The following is a 19,513-nucleotide window of genomic DNA, read 5'->3' on the forward strand; positions in this document are numbered from 1 at the left end:
ATTCACAAAAATTTGAAATCCTATGGGAACATAACAACTCAAGACCTTCAGACATGGAGCCCAATGCAACAACCACTGATCCCAATTTCTTACCTCTGCAAGTCACCCCCACTTGGTCAGAATTGCACAGTATGAGTCCTTGCTAGATCAAGGACTATCATATTTTCTATGAACAGATGGTGAGCCTACTCTATTACTCCCCTGGTTGTATTCAATATGGACATGCCTGGCTATCTTGCAACACGCCCATACCACCAATGAACATCATTCACCTAAGTAGACATCAGTTGTTCTAGGCAAATCATTTATATAGACCATGAAAGGAGCACATCAAGCTTCAAACTCTGTGGGACCACACATTCAGTGTCTCCAAAGTCATTCTCAGTCCCATGATATCACTTATGAATGTGACTCTCTGCCCCCTCCTGCCAAAAATGAGACTTCATTCTTAAGCATTACTAATACATAACAGTATTAACTCAACCTTTTGTATAGTGGTTCAATGTATTTTTTGCATCTTAAATGATCTAGGCAACAGAGTATAGATGTGCCACAGCTTAATTTTAGATCGTAAGTTACTGGAGTAAATGTACTATGAGGCTTTTATCAGTGTGACCAGCTGTTTAAAGAGCTGTCTATAACATGTTCTAGGGTGGATGTCATATACTATCATTGTTACATACTTCTGTGCAACAAGCACATTTTTCTTAAACAACAAGTTATCCCAACATATGATACCGTAAGACACCAGTGAATAAAAATATGAATTTTTGCAATTTCATTTCCAAAAACTAGCATTATCCATAACACAAAAGTTATGGACCTTAAAGATTGAATATTTGCAGCTTTTATTCACAGCTAAGGTTCTTATCAGTATGAACACTTAAAAATTTATAATATCTGTGTCATTTATTGATTTGCCCTGAAGAATTATTTCTAATGGTGTGTTTAAAACTTGTGAAGCATCTAATTGCATGTGTTTTATGTTTTATTTTATCTAAATTCAGCGGCATTACATTTTCATAGTACCAGTAATAAATTTTCAAGTACTGAAGGTTCTCAATTAGGCTTCATTATAAGCAAAGAGCGTTGTAAGCAGAGAAAAATTATTTCTGATTCTTGAATACATGATGGAAAATCATTTATGTGTAACAAGTCTAGAACTGGACCAACATCCAACATCCAACAACCCTATAGTACACATATAGTGATTATTTCTAATTTTCAAGATGCTGTTTTATCATGTCAATCCATGAGTTTCTTAATGCAACACTCTCCATCCTTTTAGTCAGACAGGATGAAAACCATTTACGAGCAAGATACCTCCTTCTTTTGTAATGTTACAACCCTTGGTGAGTGTTGGCTTCTTCAACAATTTTCCTTCACATTTTTCAGTTGTTTGCTGCTCTTTTCCACCCCTGGACTCGCATACTGTTGAGATCCACTATTATGTCATAAATTCATTTTCTTCTAGGTCTCCCTTTTCACCTAACTAAAGGAATCACACTGTTCATCACTTTCTTTGGAATTCTGTCCTTTGCCATCCTCTTTGCATGTAAAATTTGTGAAATCATGGCAAATACAAGCAAGGCATGTGGTACAATAACATTTGAGTTTCTCTAAGAGAAAACTGTGAACTGCACAATCTAATGTACAGGAAATGGGGTACCAGAGGTGTGATAGCAGAATAGTGACACACCACAGGAATACAATTTCTGCCCTGTTTATGAGCACAACATGCTTAACTCGCATAATCACTACAAGCGTACATAGCGTACTAATTCTCCTTGTCTCTCAGGGCAGAAATCTTCCTTTTCTCCAATCAGAGATGTTATGCCACCACAGGAGACCCCCCCCCCCCCACTTCTTTCCCCTTAGTGCAGAGCACATGAGGAGGGGCTGTTGTCTGTCAGAAGTGATGTGCGGAGGTGAATGTGATGGAAGACATGTCATAGTCAGAGTCATGGCAGTGGTCAACTGGAGGGGGGAGGGGGGAGGGGGCTACAACCTCAGCTGTTGCATTAGATGACTGTTGCATGCCAGAGCTGTGAAAGGCACTCGGGTAGTAGAGCAGGGGGCACAGCGTGATTTAGGTCGGTTTGACCATCGTCAGGCAGTTCACGGCTGCATGAAATGTTGGGTCAGCTTAGCTGCAGTCATGCAAAATTGGCTTTGGTGCAGGTGTGCTGGGTGTCAACTGCAGCATAGTTCTGTTGATTATTGATTAAAGTGCGATGTTGCGACAGTGCCTCCATTCTATCAGGGATTCAAAGTTTAAACTCCAGAGCAGAGGTGTCTCCTCATGCACTAGCATCACTGTCTAGATGTTCTCTGGCAATTTTAGGAGCCAAAGTGTCCTTAGAGTGCTATCAGGCAGTAGCAATTGCATCAGTTAGAACCAACAGCAGTGGCAGAGCTAAGATGGCATGCAGTTGCCCAAAGTAGTCTCCTTGCTGACGACACGTAGCTGCTGTTGAGGGATGTGTGTTAGTCATTGTAGCAGTAGTGTATTGGAAATTTCATGTCTGTAAGAAGTTGTAACACCCAAAAGCAAGTCAGTAATAAAGTTTGCACTGTCTCCAAGGTGGTTAAGAAGAGTGGTGAAATTCTCGTTGTCTCCACTGATACCAACTGGCTGACATCAAACATTCACTGAGGTCAAACCATGTTGCTGGAGAATCCGTGCAGAACAATGGTAGTTTTGGACTGATGGCCATTAGTGGTTTGATCGTAATGCACCCTTGCCATTGCAACTCATGTCGCGGTGCGGTTGGGATCAGCATTATGTGGCAATGGAAGTAGAACTCAGCTGGCTGTTCAAAGAAAAGGCACATGCATTGTCTCATGGAAATCGTGTGGATGTGCAGCTGTTTGTGATGCAGCTGATCACAGTTGTGATGTCACTTAAGCTGGGAGGCAGCTATCTGACCTTGCCAAGGTGAGGTAATGAAAAACACTTTCTCAGATTTCATAGTTAGATTTGATGCCGTGTGCTGGTGATGCAAATGCGAAGTGTGGTGCTGGACCAAAAGTGACTCTGGTGTGATGCCTGGCACAGCTGGTGTAGCTAGGATATGAGTGACATCATAGTCTATCTTGCGGAACTTGCATTTAGTCATGTTGATTGGAACTTGATTTGGAAAATCAGAAAACACAGGTACTGAAAGTTGATGCAAACCTTGACCCTGCAGTTCGCTGCCAGATTGATGATGAAACAGAGATGGAGTGGTATGGGGTGGGTCGTGGTTGTTCAACCATAACAGCACTGTGGAAGGCCTCTGTAGAAGTCAGGTCATTAAAGCAAGTGTCATAATGCTCATAATCACTAGCACTGGAACATCGGAAGTTGTCCTGTGCGAATGTCGAAAGCACTGAGTAATGTTTGTTACAGAGGTGGGTGGCCACTGTTTAATGTTATTCTCTGGAGCACTTTAGTCTGAAATGCCATGAATAGGTTCACTCAGTAAATTTGACACTCATCATGACACAATTTGCTGCTTGACATCAGTGGTGATGCAAACTTGGTCTGAAGATGTGGTGAACAGTGAATGCATTGTTCCTATGTCATTCAGCACTGTAGTATCACCCAAGCCTTGGCAGACATTTAGCAATTCTGCACACAGAATGTTCATGGAATTCATGAGCACTTGTTGAAGGTTGTTGACATTGTTGAAGAAACAATAAGGTTATACTGTTTGTAATGACTACATTCTTCATGGTGTAACCGAGGTGGCACATTTTTGATTTAACAGCAAAATTGCAGTGTGGCATTGAAATCTGGGGTCACCACTATGGAAAATGGGGTCCTGGATTTGTGAAAGCAGAATAGTGACACAGCATAGAGGTACAGTTGCCACACTGTTTATTGCTGAGCCCAGAATACATAACTTGTGTAATCATTCCAAGCATACAGAGCATACTAAATCACCATGCCTCCTGGGGCAGTGAGCTTCCTTTTATCCAGTCAGAGATGTTATGCTGCCACAGATGCTTTGCTTTTGACGAAACACAGAAAGTATCATTTGGTAAATTTTGTGATTTAAATTTTTTGTAATCCAATTTGTGACTTGTAACATAGCATGTTCTCTCAGGAGACATTTTATAAGGTGCTTGCATATATAATTTTTTTCAATACTTTCAAAAAGATGGTAAGTACTGTGAGTGGTCAGTAATTTTTATATCTGCCTTACCTTCCTTTTTTTGGAAAAGAATCTGTCAGTAGCGTATTTCAGTCTGTCTGAAAATATTGCGTTTGATAGTGACGTGTTGCATTTGTGACTGAATGCATTGCATATATGTGAACAGCTGATAACTGGATATAGACTTGTAGTTCCACGTGTAGAACTAAAAATTTCAGTAATATTAACACTATTCATGTGTGTATATATATCTTATAATCTGACTTGTTCCACATCACATCAATAAAATAATTGTGAAAATGATCTATGGAACATGATATAACTAAACTAAACTAAAACAGTTCATGATGGGAGAGATGCTTCACAGTACACAGTTTCTGTAAAGAAACTTCTTAAAAAACAGTGACTATTGCACAGTAAGCATAAAACAAAGTGGAGGGATGTAGATATAACAGTGATAAATGAAAGGAATTTGGCTATGCAGAGGGCATATCTTGTTAGAAGATCTCACACAAAATGCAAAGAAATTCTGGTCATATGTTAAGGTTGTTAGTGGCACAAAAGTTAGTGTCCAGAGACTAATGGAAGGCACAGGAAATGAAACTGAGGGTAGCAAAGCAAACGTAGAACTCTATTTCCAAATGTCCCCACAAAAGAACTGCCCCAATTTAATTCTTGCACACTGTGGCAATGAATAATACAGATATTAGTACCAGTGATGTTGAGAAATATCTGAAATTATTCAAATGAAACAAGATCCCATTGCCAGATGAAATCTCTGTCAGATACAGAGCTATCCTCTCTCTTAATCATAATATTCCATAGGCCCCTCAAACAAAGTACTTTCCTGGTTGTGAGAGTTTGCCTTCGGTTATTTATTTCTTTGTGAGATGCGTTGACGTACTGCATTGCTACACTGGCTGAACTGGTTGAAAAATGGGTTGTGGAAGTACAACACTGACTACTTTAAATGGTGTAGCTGACAGGTGCACAGTTGTGTTTCACTATAGATTACTTTCACTGTTCACAAACCCCCAATACTACAGTTATATATGGCTAGTGCACTATTGTTTAAAGTTTCCATAAGCCTCATTAATAGTTTGCAGGCAAACCTCCACATACTGCTACAATAGTTTACTATTGTACATCTAAGAGCAGTAAAAACCTAACCACAAAGTTCACAGTTCTTGAAGAATAGAAAGGTATGTATGGAGAAGACACTGTCTTTGTTTTAACACATGGCTTAATTGTGTAAAACTTGCTTCAGAGTTAAGTTGAAGCATTGTTGTTGTTCTAAACAGCACAGGTTTCTCGTCTGAAACTCAGCTGCCAACTGACTGTCTCAGGACCATAAATTGGGCCCTTGTATATCCTTGTCATAATAGGTGCTCAAATTACACATTGTTTGATGTTTACTTTACAGAAATTACAATTAAAACTTAACTCATAAAATTAACTGCATACATCAAAAATTTGGTTCTTTTTTACAGTTTCTTCTACTTCAAGGGTTAGTCCGAATTATTTGTTTAAATGATGAAATTTAACAGATATTGTTATGCAAACAATACTTTTGACAAAGCTGTTAATTACTTTGGAATTAATTAAGGGCTGGCTTTACTAACACGTTTTCAAGTAGAGCTAAATAGATACTTTAAGAATACTGTTAGTTGTTCCTCCATATGTTTATAACTAGTACAGAATTTATATTTGTTTATACATCAACAACAGAATTTAAGTTACAAAACAACTACTGTTTTTACCCTATAACAAAAGATACTAACTAGGAATAGTTGAAATAAATCAGAAAATCAATTACATACATAAAACTAAGCAAAAAATTAGATCTGGTGTTATAATCTTTAAAACTGAGGGCCAAACTTACTCTTTTATGAAAATACAGATTCTTCACATGTATGTTAATGTTAATTAGTCAGAAGTGAAAAAAATGAATTTAAGGAGGCATATGGCAAAGCAAGAGGGGAAGTAAAAATATCCCAGCTTACTTAATCACACAGTGCTCAGAAGAAAGCACAGATCACACCCACATACAGGAAGAACAGCAAAATTTATCCACAAAACTACCACACAGTATCATTGATATTCATGTGTTATAGAATATTAAAAGTTATTTTGACATCGAATATTATGAAGTATCTTAAATAAAATGGCCTGCTGAATGTCATCGCACATGGATTTTGTGAACATCGGTTGTGCAAAACCTAGCTTGTAATTTTCTCATATGACATCCAGTAACCATGGATCGAGGCAAGCTGATTTCTGAAAGGCATATAAATCCAAATCACATTAATGTTTGTTAACAATGGTACAACAGTATGGAGCAAGAAACAAATTTTGTGACTGGACTAAAAATTTATCATCTTAAAGTATTTTCCAAAAAAGGGCAGAGGCATCAACTCACCTCAAGCTGACTTATATATATATCACCGATATGTCACTGGTTATCCAGCTACCAATCTCTCACACAAAATCTCACAGACACGCAAATGCATAAACTCATAACCATAAAACCAAGTGCTGTAGGATTGCCTAAGATGGTTTGTCTGTAAGATTACCAGCTGTTGTGAGCCCTTATCAACTACTTTATGTTTCCCAATCTGTTTTTTGACCAGCACCTAATTTATTTAATACAAATATTTTCTGATTTTTTGTCTTGAATGATCCATAAATCTCTATGTTTATAACTGTCATGACCCTTTACCTTTACCTGTTACTTCTTTCGATAGAAATCTTAAATTGAAACTTAATGTTAAGTGTTTTTTTTTTTCTGCATTTGACCATCAGCCATGAAATAATTTTCTTTATTATCTCTGTTTATATATTTGTTCTAATTTTTAAATGTTTGATATCAGAATGAAAAAGTACAATATGCTATATCAAAGCTGTAGTTTATGGTGGGATTGCCATATTTTTCTAACTCCAAACATATTTTTCAGGAAATGAAGAACCTGATTTTGTGGGTGAAAAACTACCATGGGATCATAAAGATAAAGCATGGATAGGTGTTTCAATGGATATAGAACAAGGACAGCATGTAGGCAAGACTGTGGTAAGCTCTTATGATTGTTTCAATTATTATAACAACTTTAATTATTTTCAAATGCCTTAAGTGTTATATCTCCGTATGATTTGTGAAAGCTATGCATACATATACACATGTAAAGGTGTATTCTGTATTTTTATAACAGTTTAATAGTGTCACACACACGCACACACACACAGACACACACACACACACACACACACACACACACACACTCACACACACACACACACACACACACACACACACACACACATGAGGTATTTTAAAAGGCTACAAATTCAGCAATTAAAACATTCTTGGTTTCAGTCAGCGGATTGTAGTTAAAGGAGGTGAAACAACTAGATACATTAATAATGAGAAAGAGGATAGCATCTAATGGCTTGTCCAAAAACATACTCTGAGGCAACTGCAATAGAGATGAAAACAAGGAAAGAAATTTTTACTTTTATATCTTACAGATCTCCAAGCAGTCAGAAACAGTCCACATCTGTCCTAATCTGTATTGACAAACTAAAATGAGAAGTAAACATTTCTACAAGCTCCAGCAATGTCTCAGTCTTTGATAGAGAATGTAATAAGAATTGTACCCCATGCATAGAATAATCAAATTTAAATATGCTAAATATTTGTGACTGTGTCCTGTCCAAAATGAGTTGGGGTGTTGTCGTGGTGCAAAAGCCACCTTCTTGGACAACCTCCTGTGACTCTTCATGTTGACAACCTCCCATAACATCATTAAGAGATTCCTGTAATATGTCCCTGTGATGATTTATCCCTTAAGATCTGTTAACATCACATTTTGGCAATCCCCCCCCCCCCCCCCCCCCCCCAAAAAAGGAGAGAACTGCCATCACCATGATGCCATCTTCACCTTTTTTGAGGTGGTGGTGAATTCATATATTTCCATTAATTGCTTTGCTCTTGTCTCTTTTAATTGTGCCTGTCTGCAATTTAATGTGTCTTCTTTACAGAAAGTAGTACTCTGTCTTTTCCTATAGTGTTGATATTCCTACCTGGAGTTTCCATTGTTTCATGTAAAATTTTGCTCACTCCTGAGTTATGCCACCTCCCAGAAAAGTGTTTGAGTGTCCTTTGCCACAGCAGCGGTATATTTGTCAAAATGTGTATAGGAAGCCTTCCAGAAATACACATGAGAACTATTAATGGTGCATCTTAATTCACACTTGCATGTACTGATACTGATTAGATTAGATTTATATTTTTTTCCCAATAGATACAAAGTGAAGGTATTGTCCAGGATGTAAATCACGCCAGAAAACAAGAATGCACACTAAATATTTACAAAGAAAAAAGAGGTGCTAATTTACCTTTCACAGGTACCAAGTGAAATGGTTCTCACAGATGTGAAATAGGTAAAAAAAATCTTAATAATATTTTCATTTAAAAGGTAATAAAAAATTTGTTACAAAACAAGTAAATGTTAAATTCATTGAGGTGCATATAATGATTTTCCGGCTATTGTAGCCACACATCATCAAATAGAAAAATTATTTTGGAAGACTTAATTGCATTGATTACTTTAGCCCACTGAATGTGTACAGAAGTCAGATTGTACATAATACTCACATTACTTAATGTCGTTAATAACAAATACAAGTCAGTCAGTTCTGCTAAGAAATTTGTCAGTGGAGTAGAAGGTGTTGGTCTCCAATAAATGCTTTATGCTCCTATTAATCTAAGCTTCGTTAGTTGTTAAACTTTGTATGGCTGTTGGCAAATTATTGAAAATGCATGTTTCAGAATAATGGACATGTATTTGGACAAAAAAAAATGACTTAAATATTTGTAAATATTATTCTTATTTCCAGAATTGATTCTGTGCACTGAGCTGTTGGTTTGAAAGAGAAATATATTTTAATGGTGAACTTCACTAAGGAGTAAATACAACAGGAAGCTATAGTGCCCCCAGTTCCATAAACAGGTCTTTACAGGATATTATGGAGTTCAACCCACAAATAATTTGTAATACAAATTTTTGGAATCAAAACTTCAACTCAGCTTGATAAGTTACCCCAAAAAATGATCCTATATCATGTTATGAAATTAATAAGCAAAATATTCTATGCTTTTCTGTTCTTATATAATCTATATCTGACTGTATCTGCATTGCAAATAGACATTTGTTTAAGTGCTTCAGCAGTTCTGTTGTGTGCTCCTCCAGCTGAATTTATTACATAGCCATAATCCAAATACTTTAACACTGTGGACTTTTTCTAGGTACTTGTCATCACCTTTTAGGTATGTACTGAGTGAAACCTCTTGCAAGTTCTAAACTGTAAATAGTGTTTTTTTTCTTCTTCTTTTTCTTTTTTCTTCAAAGTTTGATGACAAAGAGTTGGGCAGGAACTATTTATTAACGTCCTTGAAAATTTCATTAATGAAGTTTTCTGACACTGTGTTTGATTTTCTATTTATTGCAATATTTGTGTCATCAAATGTGCTAATCTGGTAAAGGCACTGATCGATGAACTTTGATATTCACAAGAAAACCTTAAGGCACTATGTTGGAACCTTGTGGGACAACACTTGTAATTAGTTCCCGTTAGATGATGCCTGACAGTTTGATACATGACTCTTTCCTGTTGACGCCATTTGTTTCCTTCCAGATATATGCAATTTGAACGATTCTGCAACTTCTCCTGTTACACTGTAATATTCTAATTTATCTAAAAAGATATTGTGATTTACACAGTCAAAAGCCTTTGACAGATCAAGAGATATACCAGTATCCTGTAATTCATTGTATAAGGAATCAAGTGTTCTTGCTGTGTGTGTAATATCCTTCTCAATATTGGAACCCTTTAGAAATCCAAATTCTGACTTTCACAATTGTTATTTGCTGTCAGATGGTTAAAAGCCTTATTGTATAACACCTTTTCTGAAATTTTTGAGAATACTACTAAAAATGATATTCAGCAGAAACTGAAAGTATTTCTTTACCTCATTTCTTATACAAAGACATAACTTCAGCATATTTCAGCTATTCAGGAAATGTTCCCCAGATAGATGACTGGTTACACAAGTAACTTAATATGTTACTAAACTCAGAAGCACAATCTTTAGTTAACTTTTTTTATATTTTATCTTTGTGGACGTTACTTTCACTGGTGTAGTGAGTATCATATTCAAGCAACTGAAGTTATTTGTAATGACTATTCTTAGATATACTGCAGCAGCGTCTACTGAACCTGACAATGACATATTTTCATTAACAAGTTTGAAATGCCTTTTGAAAAGTTATACAAAATTGCACACATCTGTCACTGATGTACCATTTACTCTTAATGGTATTTGCTCATCTTCATTTCTAGTTCTACCAGTCTGCTTCACTATATCCCATATTGTCTTTATTTAGTTATCTGACATGACTTTATTTTCCATGTAAATGTTATGAAAAGGATATACTGATACTCACCATATAACAGAGATGTTGAGTCTTCGACAGGCACAACAAAAAGACTGCTAAACAAGTATGCATTTGGCCAAAAGATCTTGTCCTGAATTACACAACATACACACTCACATTCACACAAATGCAGCTCTCACACAAATGACACTGTCTCTGCCCTCTGAGACCAGACTGTGAGCAACTGCACTTGATGGGTGAAGCAAATTGGGTGGTGGGGTTAAGGAGGTAGCTGGGGCAGGGTGAGAAGGGTGTGGGTGGGGGATGGCAATGTGATGTTTGTGGGAGCATACAGGGATGAGGTGGAGAGAGGGAATTACAGCTAGTTGCAGTCAGGAGGTTAGACAGAGGGGCAGAAAAGGAGAGAGGTAGAAAGGCTGTGGGTGTGGTTGTGGAATAGAAGGCTGTGGAGTGGGAACAGGGAAGAGATAGGTGGGTGAAGGACAGTGCCTAATGAAGGTTGAGGCCAGGAGGATTATGGAAACATAGCATAAATTGCAGGGAGAACTCCCTCCTATGAAATTCAGAAAAGCTGGTGTTGGTAGAAAGTTTCCAGACAACACAGGCTGCGAAGCAGTCTTAAAATAATGAACATTCTGATGGGCAGAGTGCTTAGCAGCTGGGTGGTGCAGCTGTTCTTGGTCACAGTTTGTTGGTGGCCATTATTGCAGACAGAGAGCTTGTTGGTTGACATACCCACCTAGAATGAAGCACAGTGGTTGCAGCTTAGCTTGTAGATCACATGACTTGTTTCACAGGTAGCCCTGCCATTAATGGGAAATCCCATGCTTGTGACCAGACTGTAGTAGGTGGTGGTGGGAGGATGTATGGGACAGGTCTTGCATATATGTCTATTACAGTGCTATGAGCCATGAGGTAAGGGTTGGGAGCAGGGTTGTATAGAGTAGGGATGGATGAGGATATTGTGTAGGATCAGGTATGTTGGATGTTGTGTGATAGTTGAGGCATATGACTGTGGTTTCCAATTGCATTCCAGATCACAGGTCTGCCTTGTAGAGACTGGCCCAGTAATGCACAAACATCATGTTGAATTAATGATGCTACATCTTTCTGGGTGTATTCGACACTTAGAACTGCTACTTCTTGCCATCTGGTTTTTGTATTAACAGGCATCATAAACCTTCATATTTCTGCTCATACTATATACTTTGTTTGTGGTGGTAGATATACATGGTTTTCCTTACTCTCTTCGGTTCAGATTTTCAGAAATCTATCAAAAGTCTTTTAGTGGGGTCTTTCCTGGTTCTTCGTCTTACTTAGGGGCACCAATTGATGAAGTTATCTCTTATGGTGACAGACTTTAAAACAAATGCTCATAGATATCTTCTGCCAAGTCTTTCATTAGGTGTGAAAACCCCTTTAGTCATTTTGTTGAATGACAGCCAGTGCCTTCTAAAACCACTACTAGTTGTCTGAGGTGAATCTGACACATCAGTGCCTTTTTTAACAATTCATACTGTGGAACTTTGATTTTAAGTCCTCTGATTTTACATTTTTTGTGATTCTACACCATAAATTTGTAACCCTTGGGAAAGCCAATAAGATCAGTGCTTAAAACTCCCTGATTTTACATTTCTTCCTAGTAAGGCTTACTTTGATTCTAAGTTCTTACCCAATGTCTTGCTTGACTTTGTCCTGTTTTCTTCCTATAGATAGTTGATGTGACTGAATGAGTTATAAATGACACAAAAGATGGATGGTTTGCATCATCAGTGGTGATAAAGTTAAGGGAATATTTTAGGCCATTCTAGGGAGGGGAGATGTGAGAGAAGAAATGCTGACAAAATCCATGATAGATGTTGTCAACACAACTTCTAACATTTAGCTTCACCTTGTGATTATGGTACAAATACTGCTAGGTTACAGTGGTAATGGAAAAACTAGACAGTAAATGCAAAGTGTTCTGAACCAAGCCAATATGTCACAAAGGGGCTGAGCTACCACCATTTCTTGTGCCACTCATGATGTACTGTATTTAGCAACAATATCAGTCATCAACCTTTTAAATTCAAACCATGATTCTGGAAGAATATGCTCAATCATAATCAAGGAAACATTTCCCATTTCCAGCTGGTGAACACTTATTGGCTGGCGACTTGTTAAGTCATCCATTAGCCAAGGCAGTCACCACATAACACTAAAAAACATAAAATGTGCTCACCTAATGGATGTGTGGAGTGCTAGTGCACAGGTAGGGGTGAGAGCATTTTGTGAAGTTCTGAAAATATACTTTTTGTGCAAATGTGGTATGACAGAGATTTCACACAGAAATAGAACCATGGTTTTGCGACAGCTCATTTGAAAGACTTTCATATTCAAATCTGACACAATACAATTGTAACAACTGCATACACTACTCACATATATACTTTGCACCATACACATCACACACTGTAGATTGTAAAGATTGGCAGCAGTGATATAGGACATGAACCAAACTGTAGCACATGAGATTTCTTTCTAATTTAAATTTTACACAGTGTACAGAAATTCACATTGCTAACTTCTAATAAGCTTGTGATGTCAACTGGGGAAGTAAACTCATTTTTTCGAGTCTCTGTTTCTCTCATCAAGACAAAAATAACACTTTAAGGGTGATGAGAATATGAACTGCAGCTTGTATGCAGCTTATAAGAAAAGCATACAGCAGTGATGACAAGGTTGTCATTATGCAGATGTCCACATTTGTACTTATGGTTTAACCACTTAATAGCTGTGATGTTTTTGGTTTAATTCAACATGTTAATCAATTTTTGCTTTTTTTTTAAAACAATAACAGCATTAGTGACAAACTTGTAACCAAGCAGATGTCCACATTTATGTTTATGGTTTAACCACTTAATGGCTGTTATGTTGTTGGTTTAATTCAAAATGTTAATCAATTTTTGCTTTTTCATGGGTAAACACAAAGGATGATATCTCAAAAACGAGTGTTTTGTATTTATAATTTGTTGTTGTAGTGTATCAAAATAGCTCAAGTATCTTGTACCCAGAAACCAATTTCAATTTCTTGAGAAGTTTTTACTTGCTGTTACACATCTGTTATGTTTTAAGAACTGATGAAATTCATTACCACAAATTTTTGTTTACACGTTGTATTGTATATTTAATTACCTTTACTCAGACAGGTATGAAACAGGCGAAATACCCTCAGACATCAAGAAGAATATAATAATTCCAATCCCAAAGAAAGCAGGTGTTGACAGATGTGAAAAAAACCTACGTTTCTAGCATTTGTAGACTTAGAGAAAGCTTTTGACAATGTTAACTGGAATACTCTCTTTCAAATTCTAAAGGTGGCAGGTGTAAAATACAGGGAGTGAAAGGCTATTTACAATTTGTACAGAAACCAGACAGCAGTTATAAGAGTAGAGGGACATGAAAGGGAAGCAGTAGTTGGGAAGGGAGTGAGACTGGGTTGTAGCCTCTCCCTGATGTTATTCAGTCTGTATATTGAGCAAGCAGTGAAGGAAACAAAAGAAAAATTCGGAGTAGGTATTAAAATCCATGGAGAAGAAATAAAAATGCTGAGGTTCGCCGATGACATTGTAATTCTGTCAGAGACAGCAAAGGACTTGGAAGAGCAGTTGAACGGAGTGGATAGTGTCATGAAAGGAGGGTATAAGATGAACATCAACAAAAGCAAAACGAGGATAATGGAATGTAGTCGAATTAAGTCGGGTGATGCTGAGGGAACTAGATTAGGAAATGAGACACTTAAAGTAGTAAAGGAGTTTTGCTATTTGGGGAGCAAAATAACTGATGGTGGTCAAAGTAGAGGGGATATAAAACACAGACTGGCAATTGCAAGGAAAGTGTTTCTGAAGAAGAGAAATTTGTTAACATCGAGTATAGATTTAAGTGTCAGGAAGTCATTTCTGAAAATATTTGTATGGAGTGTAGCCATGTATGGAAGTGAAACATGGATGATAAATAGTTTGGACAAGAAGAGAATAGAAGCTTTTGAAATGTGGTGCTACAGAAGAATGCTTTAGATTAGATGGGTAGATCCCATTGGGGAGAAGAGAAGTTTGTGGCACAACTTGACTAGAAAAAGGGATCGGTTGGTAGGACATGTTTTGAGGCATCAAGAGATCATCAATTTAGTATTGGAGGGCAGTGTGGAGGGTAAAAATCGTAGAGGGAGACCAAGAGATGAATACACTAAGCAGATTCAGAAGGATGTAGGTTGCGGTAGGTACTGGGAGATGAAGAAGCTTGCACAGGATAGAGTAGCATGGAGAGCTGCATCAAACCAGTCTCAGGACTGAAGACCACAACAACAACAACAACTCAGACAGATTTTATACAAAGTATTGGAGAGGATTGCAGTTTTTAATTGTGCATGCCAATTAGATGTGTTTTTGCTCATATTTTTTGGGTTGTAACATTTCCCTCTATTTGTCATTTTTCTCAGTTTTGAATTTTTTAAGTTTGGACCACATAAAAATGTAAAATAGAGGTTTCACTGTAATTTGATATTGTCAGCTATAGGAGGAATATAGTGCTTGTACTCGAGATCCTGCATGTAAGCGTGACAACTTTGTACCCTTTTGCTGACCTCTCAACTCAGATGATATAATTACTGAAAGGTTCAAAGAAAACTTAAGTTTAATTTCAAGCATATAATTATTGTTGATGGTGACTTCAATTTTCCCTCAAAATGTTGACAAAAATACATATCTGAATCCAGAGGTATTCCTAAAACATCATCTGAAATTGTGCTAAGTGCATTCTCTGAAAATTACTTTGAGCAATAGTTCATGAGTCCAGTTGAATGGTAAATTGTGTAAAAACACACTTAAACTTGTTGTAACAAATAATCCTGAGGTAAACAAATATAGGAACTAGTGAACACAGGGTTGTCACAGTGAGATTAATACAGAAACACGCAATTCTTCCAAAAATTAATAAAAAAATATTGAGGAAAAGCCGATAAAAATTTGCTTGACACTAGATTACTGCAACGCTCAATGTTAAACCAGTCACAGCTTGCCTGTTGATGGGGGGACAGAGCTGCTTGTGTCCAGTCCTACACGACTTGGCTTGGTCATATACTTGCCCCATGTCTGTTGTCCGGATTCCGGACATGCGGGCTACCGAGCATGACTGGTCACAGCTGACATCTCACCTCGGCTCACTGCACTGTACTGTACAAATCCAATGCCTCTCTGTCTGTCTGTCTGTCTCTCTCTCTCTCTCTCTCTCACACACACACACACACAATGTATTTATCTCTGACTCCCTCTCTTTTAATGCAACGCAAAAGAAACGTTTCCAAGAATGGGTACATGACACAGCTAAATTCATAAAGCACTTGGAAAGTGAAATGATATTTCAATAAAGCAGCAGATAGAAGATGAGTCTCATTGCCAAACGAGAAGATATATTTTTCCTGTCATTAATAGCAAACATTAAGTAAGTGCTGTCCCTGTAATATATAAGACAAACATCTTCATAAAGAAAGCATACAAAGAACATTAAACATTTACAGATGTAACTTTTCATACTTTTCACTTGTCTGCAACAGAAACAAAATTATAGTTATTGTCAATCAGCAGTAAATCACTAACGTGTTCCGGATTTAATTGGCTGTGGTGGTTTGTTAGTAACATGCTGGCTTTACTAAAGCATCTTTCACTAGGTGCGCTTGTTGCTGGGATACATAAAATACTTCTTGCAACTGCAGCCAGGCCTGGCAGATCTGTTTCATGTCTGCTCCACCACTTTAAGATGTCATCATCATCTTTGGGGTGCATTAAAATGTAGAGATCTACTTCATCTGATGCAGATGATCTGCTGTTCCTCCATCCCTTGAAATGATCTCTCTTTCTGGGTGGTAATGACACAGTACTTGAAGGATCTATGATAATAAACAAAAGAGACAAGTAACACAAAACTGATGTTGAAATCATCAAAATGTTCCCATAAAAACGAGGTGTTTTACAGTAATGAAATATTGTATGAATTATAACATTCCCGTTTCTCTATAATATACTATCCACTAACTATGCAAGAATGATTATGTTAATGTTTGCATGTTGTACCTGCATAAGTAGCACACATTTGTTGCACATTGCTAAGAATTTCCTGCTTTTCATTTATTTCAAGCATATTAAGATCATGGAAAGATGGTCAAAGAAACGTAGTAATTTTATGTCTGGAAGTGATCACAATTGTCTCACAAATGAAAGTCAAGGCTCAATTTTTAATTCTTTGTACCTCCTGTTAAAAAATTCATATCTGTTAGCGCACATCAATTACACTAGTGAATTATAAATCTATCGCATTTCATCATGAAACAGTGCTTTTAACTGCAGTAATTACTCACCTGAAAGTCAGTGTCATTGACACTGCAAATTTGTTGCAGTTTGTGAAACCAAAGAAGGACTAACTGGATTGTCAGTTCTTTTTTGCCTTCCAATTCATCTGTGGCCTCTTTAAATAGTCTCAGAAAATGTGCAATTTTTCCTGCAAGCTCATTATTATATCCTTGCAATCTATAAGCAGAGTCCTTTTCCATCTGCAAAGCAACAACTTCATTATACTGGGTATGTAAGGATTCCAACATAGTGTACAAGCTGTTCCAGCATGTGCAGACCTCTTGTTTCAATGATGATTTCAAAGACGAGCAGAGGCCAATTTTCTTAATGTACCTTACAATGCATTTTACCATATTTATTGTTGATGCGATGTTCAGGGCATGATTTAACAAGAGGTTATCTTCATTGAAAGTATGGTAAGTGCTGTGTTTATACAATGAGCAGCACAAGGAAACCTTTCATGATTTTCCAAAGCCTTTATTACATTGGAACCCTGGTCGGAGACAAAAACAAAACTGTGCAACATGTCCAGCGAAATGTCCCAATCAGCCATCCTCTCTTCAATTTCTTTCATAATATTTACTCCTGTCTTCTTAACATCTGGGAATTTTGTTATAAATAAAACATTGTTCACAAGAGACCAAGCTGTGTTAATGTAATGTGTTGTAAGCATCAAATAGTGCACCTGATTATGTGAATCAGTCCACATATCAACAGTCGCAGCACATGTTTTATTAATAACTTCCACAGTAACAGAATTATGCTGTTTCATATTGCATCAGCTTGTTCTTTGACGTGTCTGCTTATAGTAGTGGAATGTAGCATGATATCTGCCATGTTAACTTCTCCATAATGCGCACCTAGATATATTAATTCTTGGCCTAGTTCTCTGAAACTTTCACCGGAAATGGCATTAAAAGTTCTCATATCTTTAGCACACATTGCAAAACACTTTGCTGTGATACTATTTTTTATTACTGCCAGTATCCCTGAAGGAGCTGTATCTTTGTGAGGTTTCTTGCAACTGTGTTTTTTTAAATGAGTGGTTCCCGACTGGCAACACAATAATGCGGAGCAGTTTATGCATGATACGTATCCAATAGATGCAATGTTTTCATCTAAAATCAACAGAAATGTACTCCATACTTGGTTTTTTAGACTTTCCCATTTCTCCAGTGTGTAAACATTGGTTTCAATCTTACGTCTTACTGCAATAATGATGACATGTGTAATGTGTTTGAAGTTATGTGCTATGTATTCTGTCACGGCTTCTGTGCTCGGTCACTAGAACTAGTGCAGGCAGCCTATCCAGTTAGGGTGTCACTCCGTCTTATATTTTGTGCTTGCTTACTCAGTCATGCACAACTCTTCTCGACACCTTTACTGAGAGGCAATCTCAACTCCTTCAGTTAACAATGTAAGTGTAGACCAGATGTGGCTTGAATTCAAAGAAATAGTATCAACAGCAATTGAGAGATATATACCAAATAAATTTACAAATGATGGAGCTGGTCTCCCATGGTAAACAGAACTGGTCAGAACACTGTTGCAAAAACAATGAGAAAAGCATGCAAATGAATGTAAAACCCTCAAGATTCATGATATTTTACAGGAGCTTAAAATTTAGTGCAGAGTTCAATGCAAGATGTTTATAATAGTCTCCACAACGAAGATTTGTCTTGTAACTGGGCAGAAAATTCAGAGATTTTGGTTGTGTGTGAAGTTGCCAGCAGCAAAATACAATCAATGCCTCCTCTGCTCAATAGCAATGGAAATAGTATTGATGACAATGCTGCTAAAACAAAGTTACTAAACACGGGCTTCCAAGATTCCTCTACCAAAGAAGATGAGGTAAATATTCTAGAATTTGAATCAATAACAGGTACCAACAAGAGTAACTTAGAAGTAGATATCCTCAGAGTAGTGAAACAACTTAAATGAGGGACTAAAAGCAAGCCTTCTGGTCCACACTGTATACCAGTTAGGTTCCTTTCAGAGTATGCTGGTGCAATAGGTCCATACTTAACAATTATATACAACTGCTTGCTCAATGAAAGGTCTGTATGAAATGCTGGCAAGTTGCACAGGCCATACCAGTATTCGAAAAAGGTAATAGGAGTAATCCACTAAATTATAGGCTGATATCATTAACATTGATTTGCAGCAGAATTTTGGAGCATATTTTTTGTTTGAATATTATGAATTACCAAGAAGAGAAAGATCTATTGACATAAGTCATACTGTTTAGCCGGCCACTGTGGCTGAGTGGTTCTAGGCACTTCAGTCTGGAACCACACTGCTGCTATGGTCGCGGGTTCAAATCCTGCCTCGGGCATGGATGTGTGTGATGTCCTTAGGCTAGTTAGGTTTAATTAGTTCTAAGTTTAGGGGGCTGATGACCTCAGATGTTAAGTCCCATAGTGCTTAGAGCCATTTGAACCATACCATTTTAGAAAACATTATTGTTGAGAAATACAACTAGCTCTTTACTTACACAAAGTGTTGAGTGCTGTTGACAAAGAATTTCAAATTGATTTCA

At 37.2% G+C, this 19,513-nt stretch overlaps 1 protein-coding gene across 1 annotated transcript in view; it reads left to right on the top strand.

Moving 5' to 3' along the window:
• LOC124614042 (integrin alpha-PS5-like) overlaps positions 1-19,513 on the top strand; it is a 586,089-nt gene that overhangs the window by 89,493 nt on the left and 477,083 nt on the right. The window contains exon 3 of the mRNA XM_047142872.1: positions 7,094-7,206. Within this exon, the coding sequence (XP_046998828.1) occupies positions 7,094-7,206 (113 nt within the window). The remainder of the gene's footprint in view (positions 1-7,093; positions 7,207-19,513) is intronic.

This window comes from Schistocerca americana, chromosome 4 (genome assembly GCF_021461395.2).
Source record: "Schistocerca americana isolate TAMUIC-IGC-003095 chromosome 4, iqSchAmer2.1, whole genome shotgun sequence".
Taxonomy (NCBI): Eukaryota; Metazoa; Arthropoda; class Insecta; order Orthoptera; family Acrididae; genus Schistocerca; species Schistocerca americana.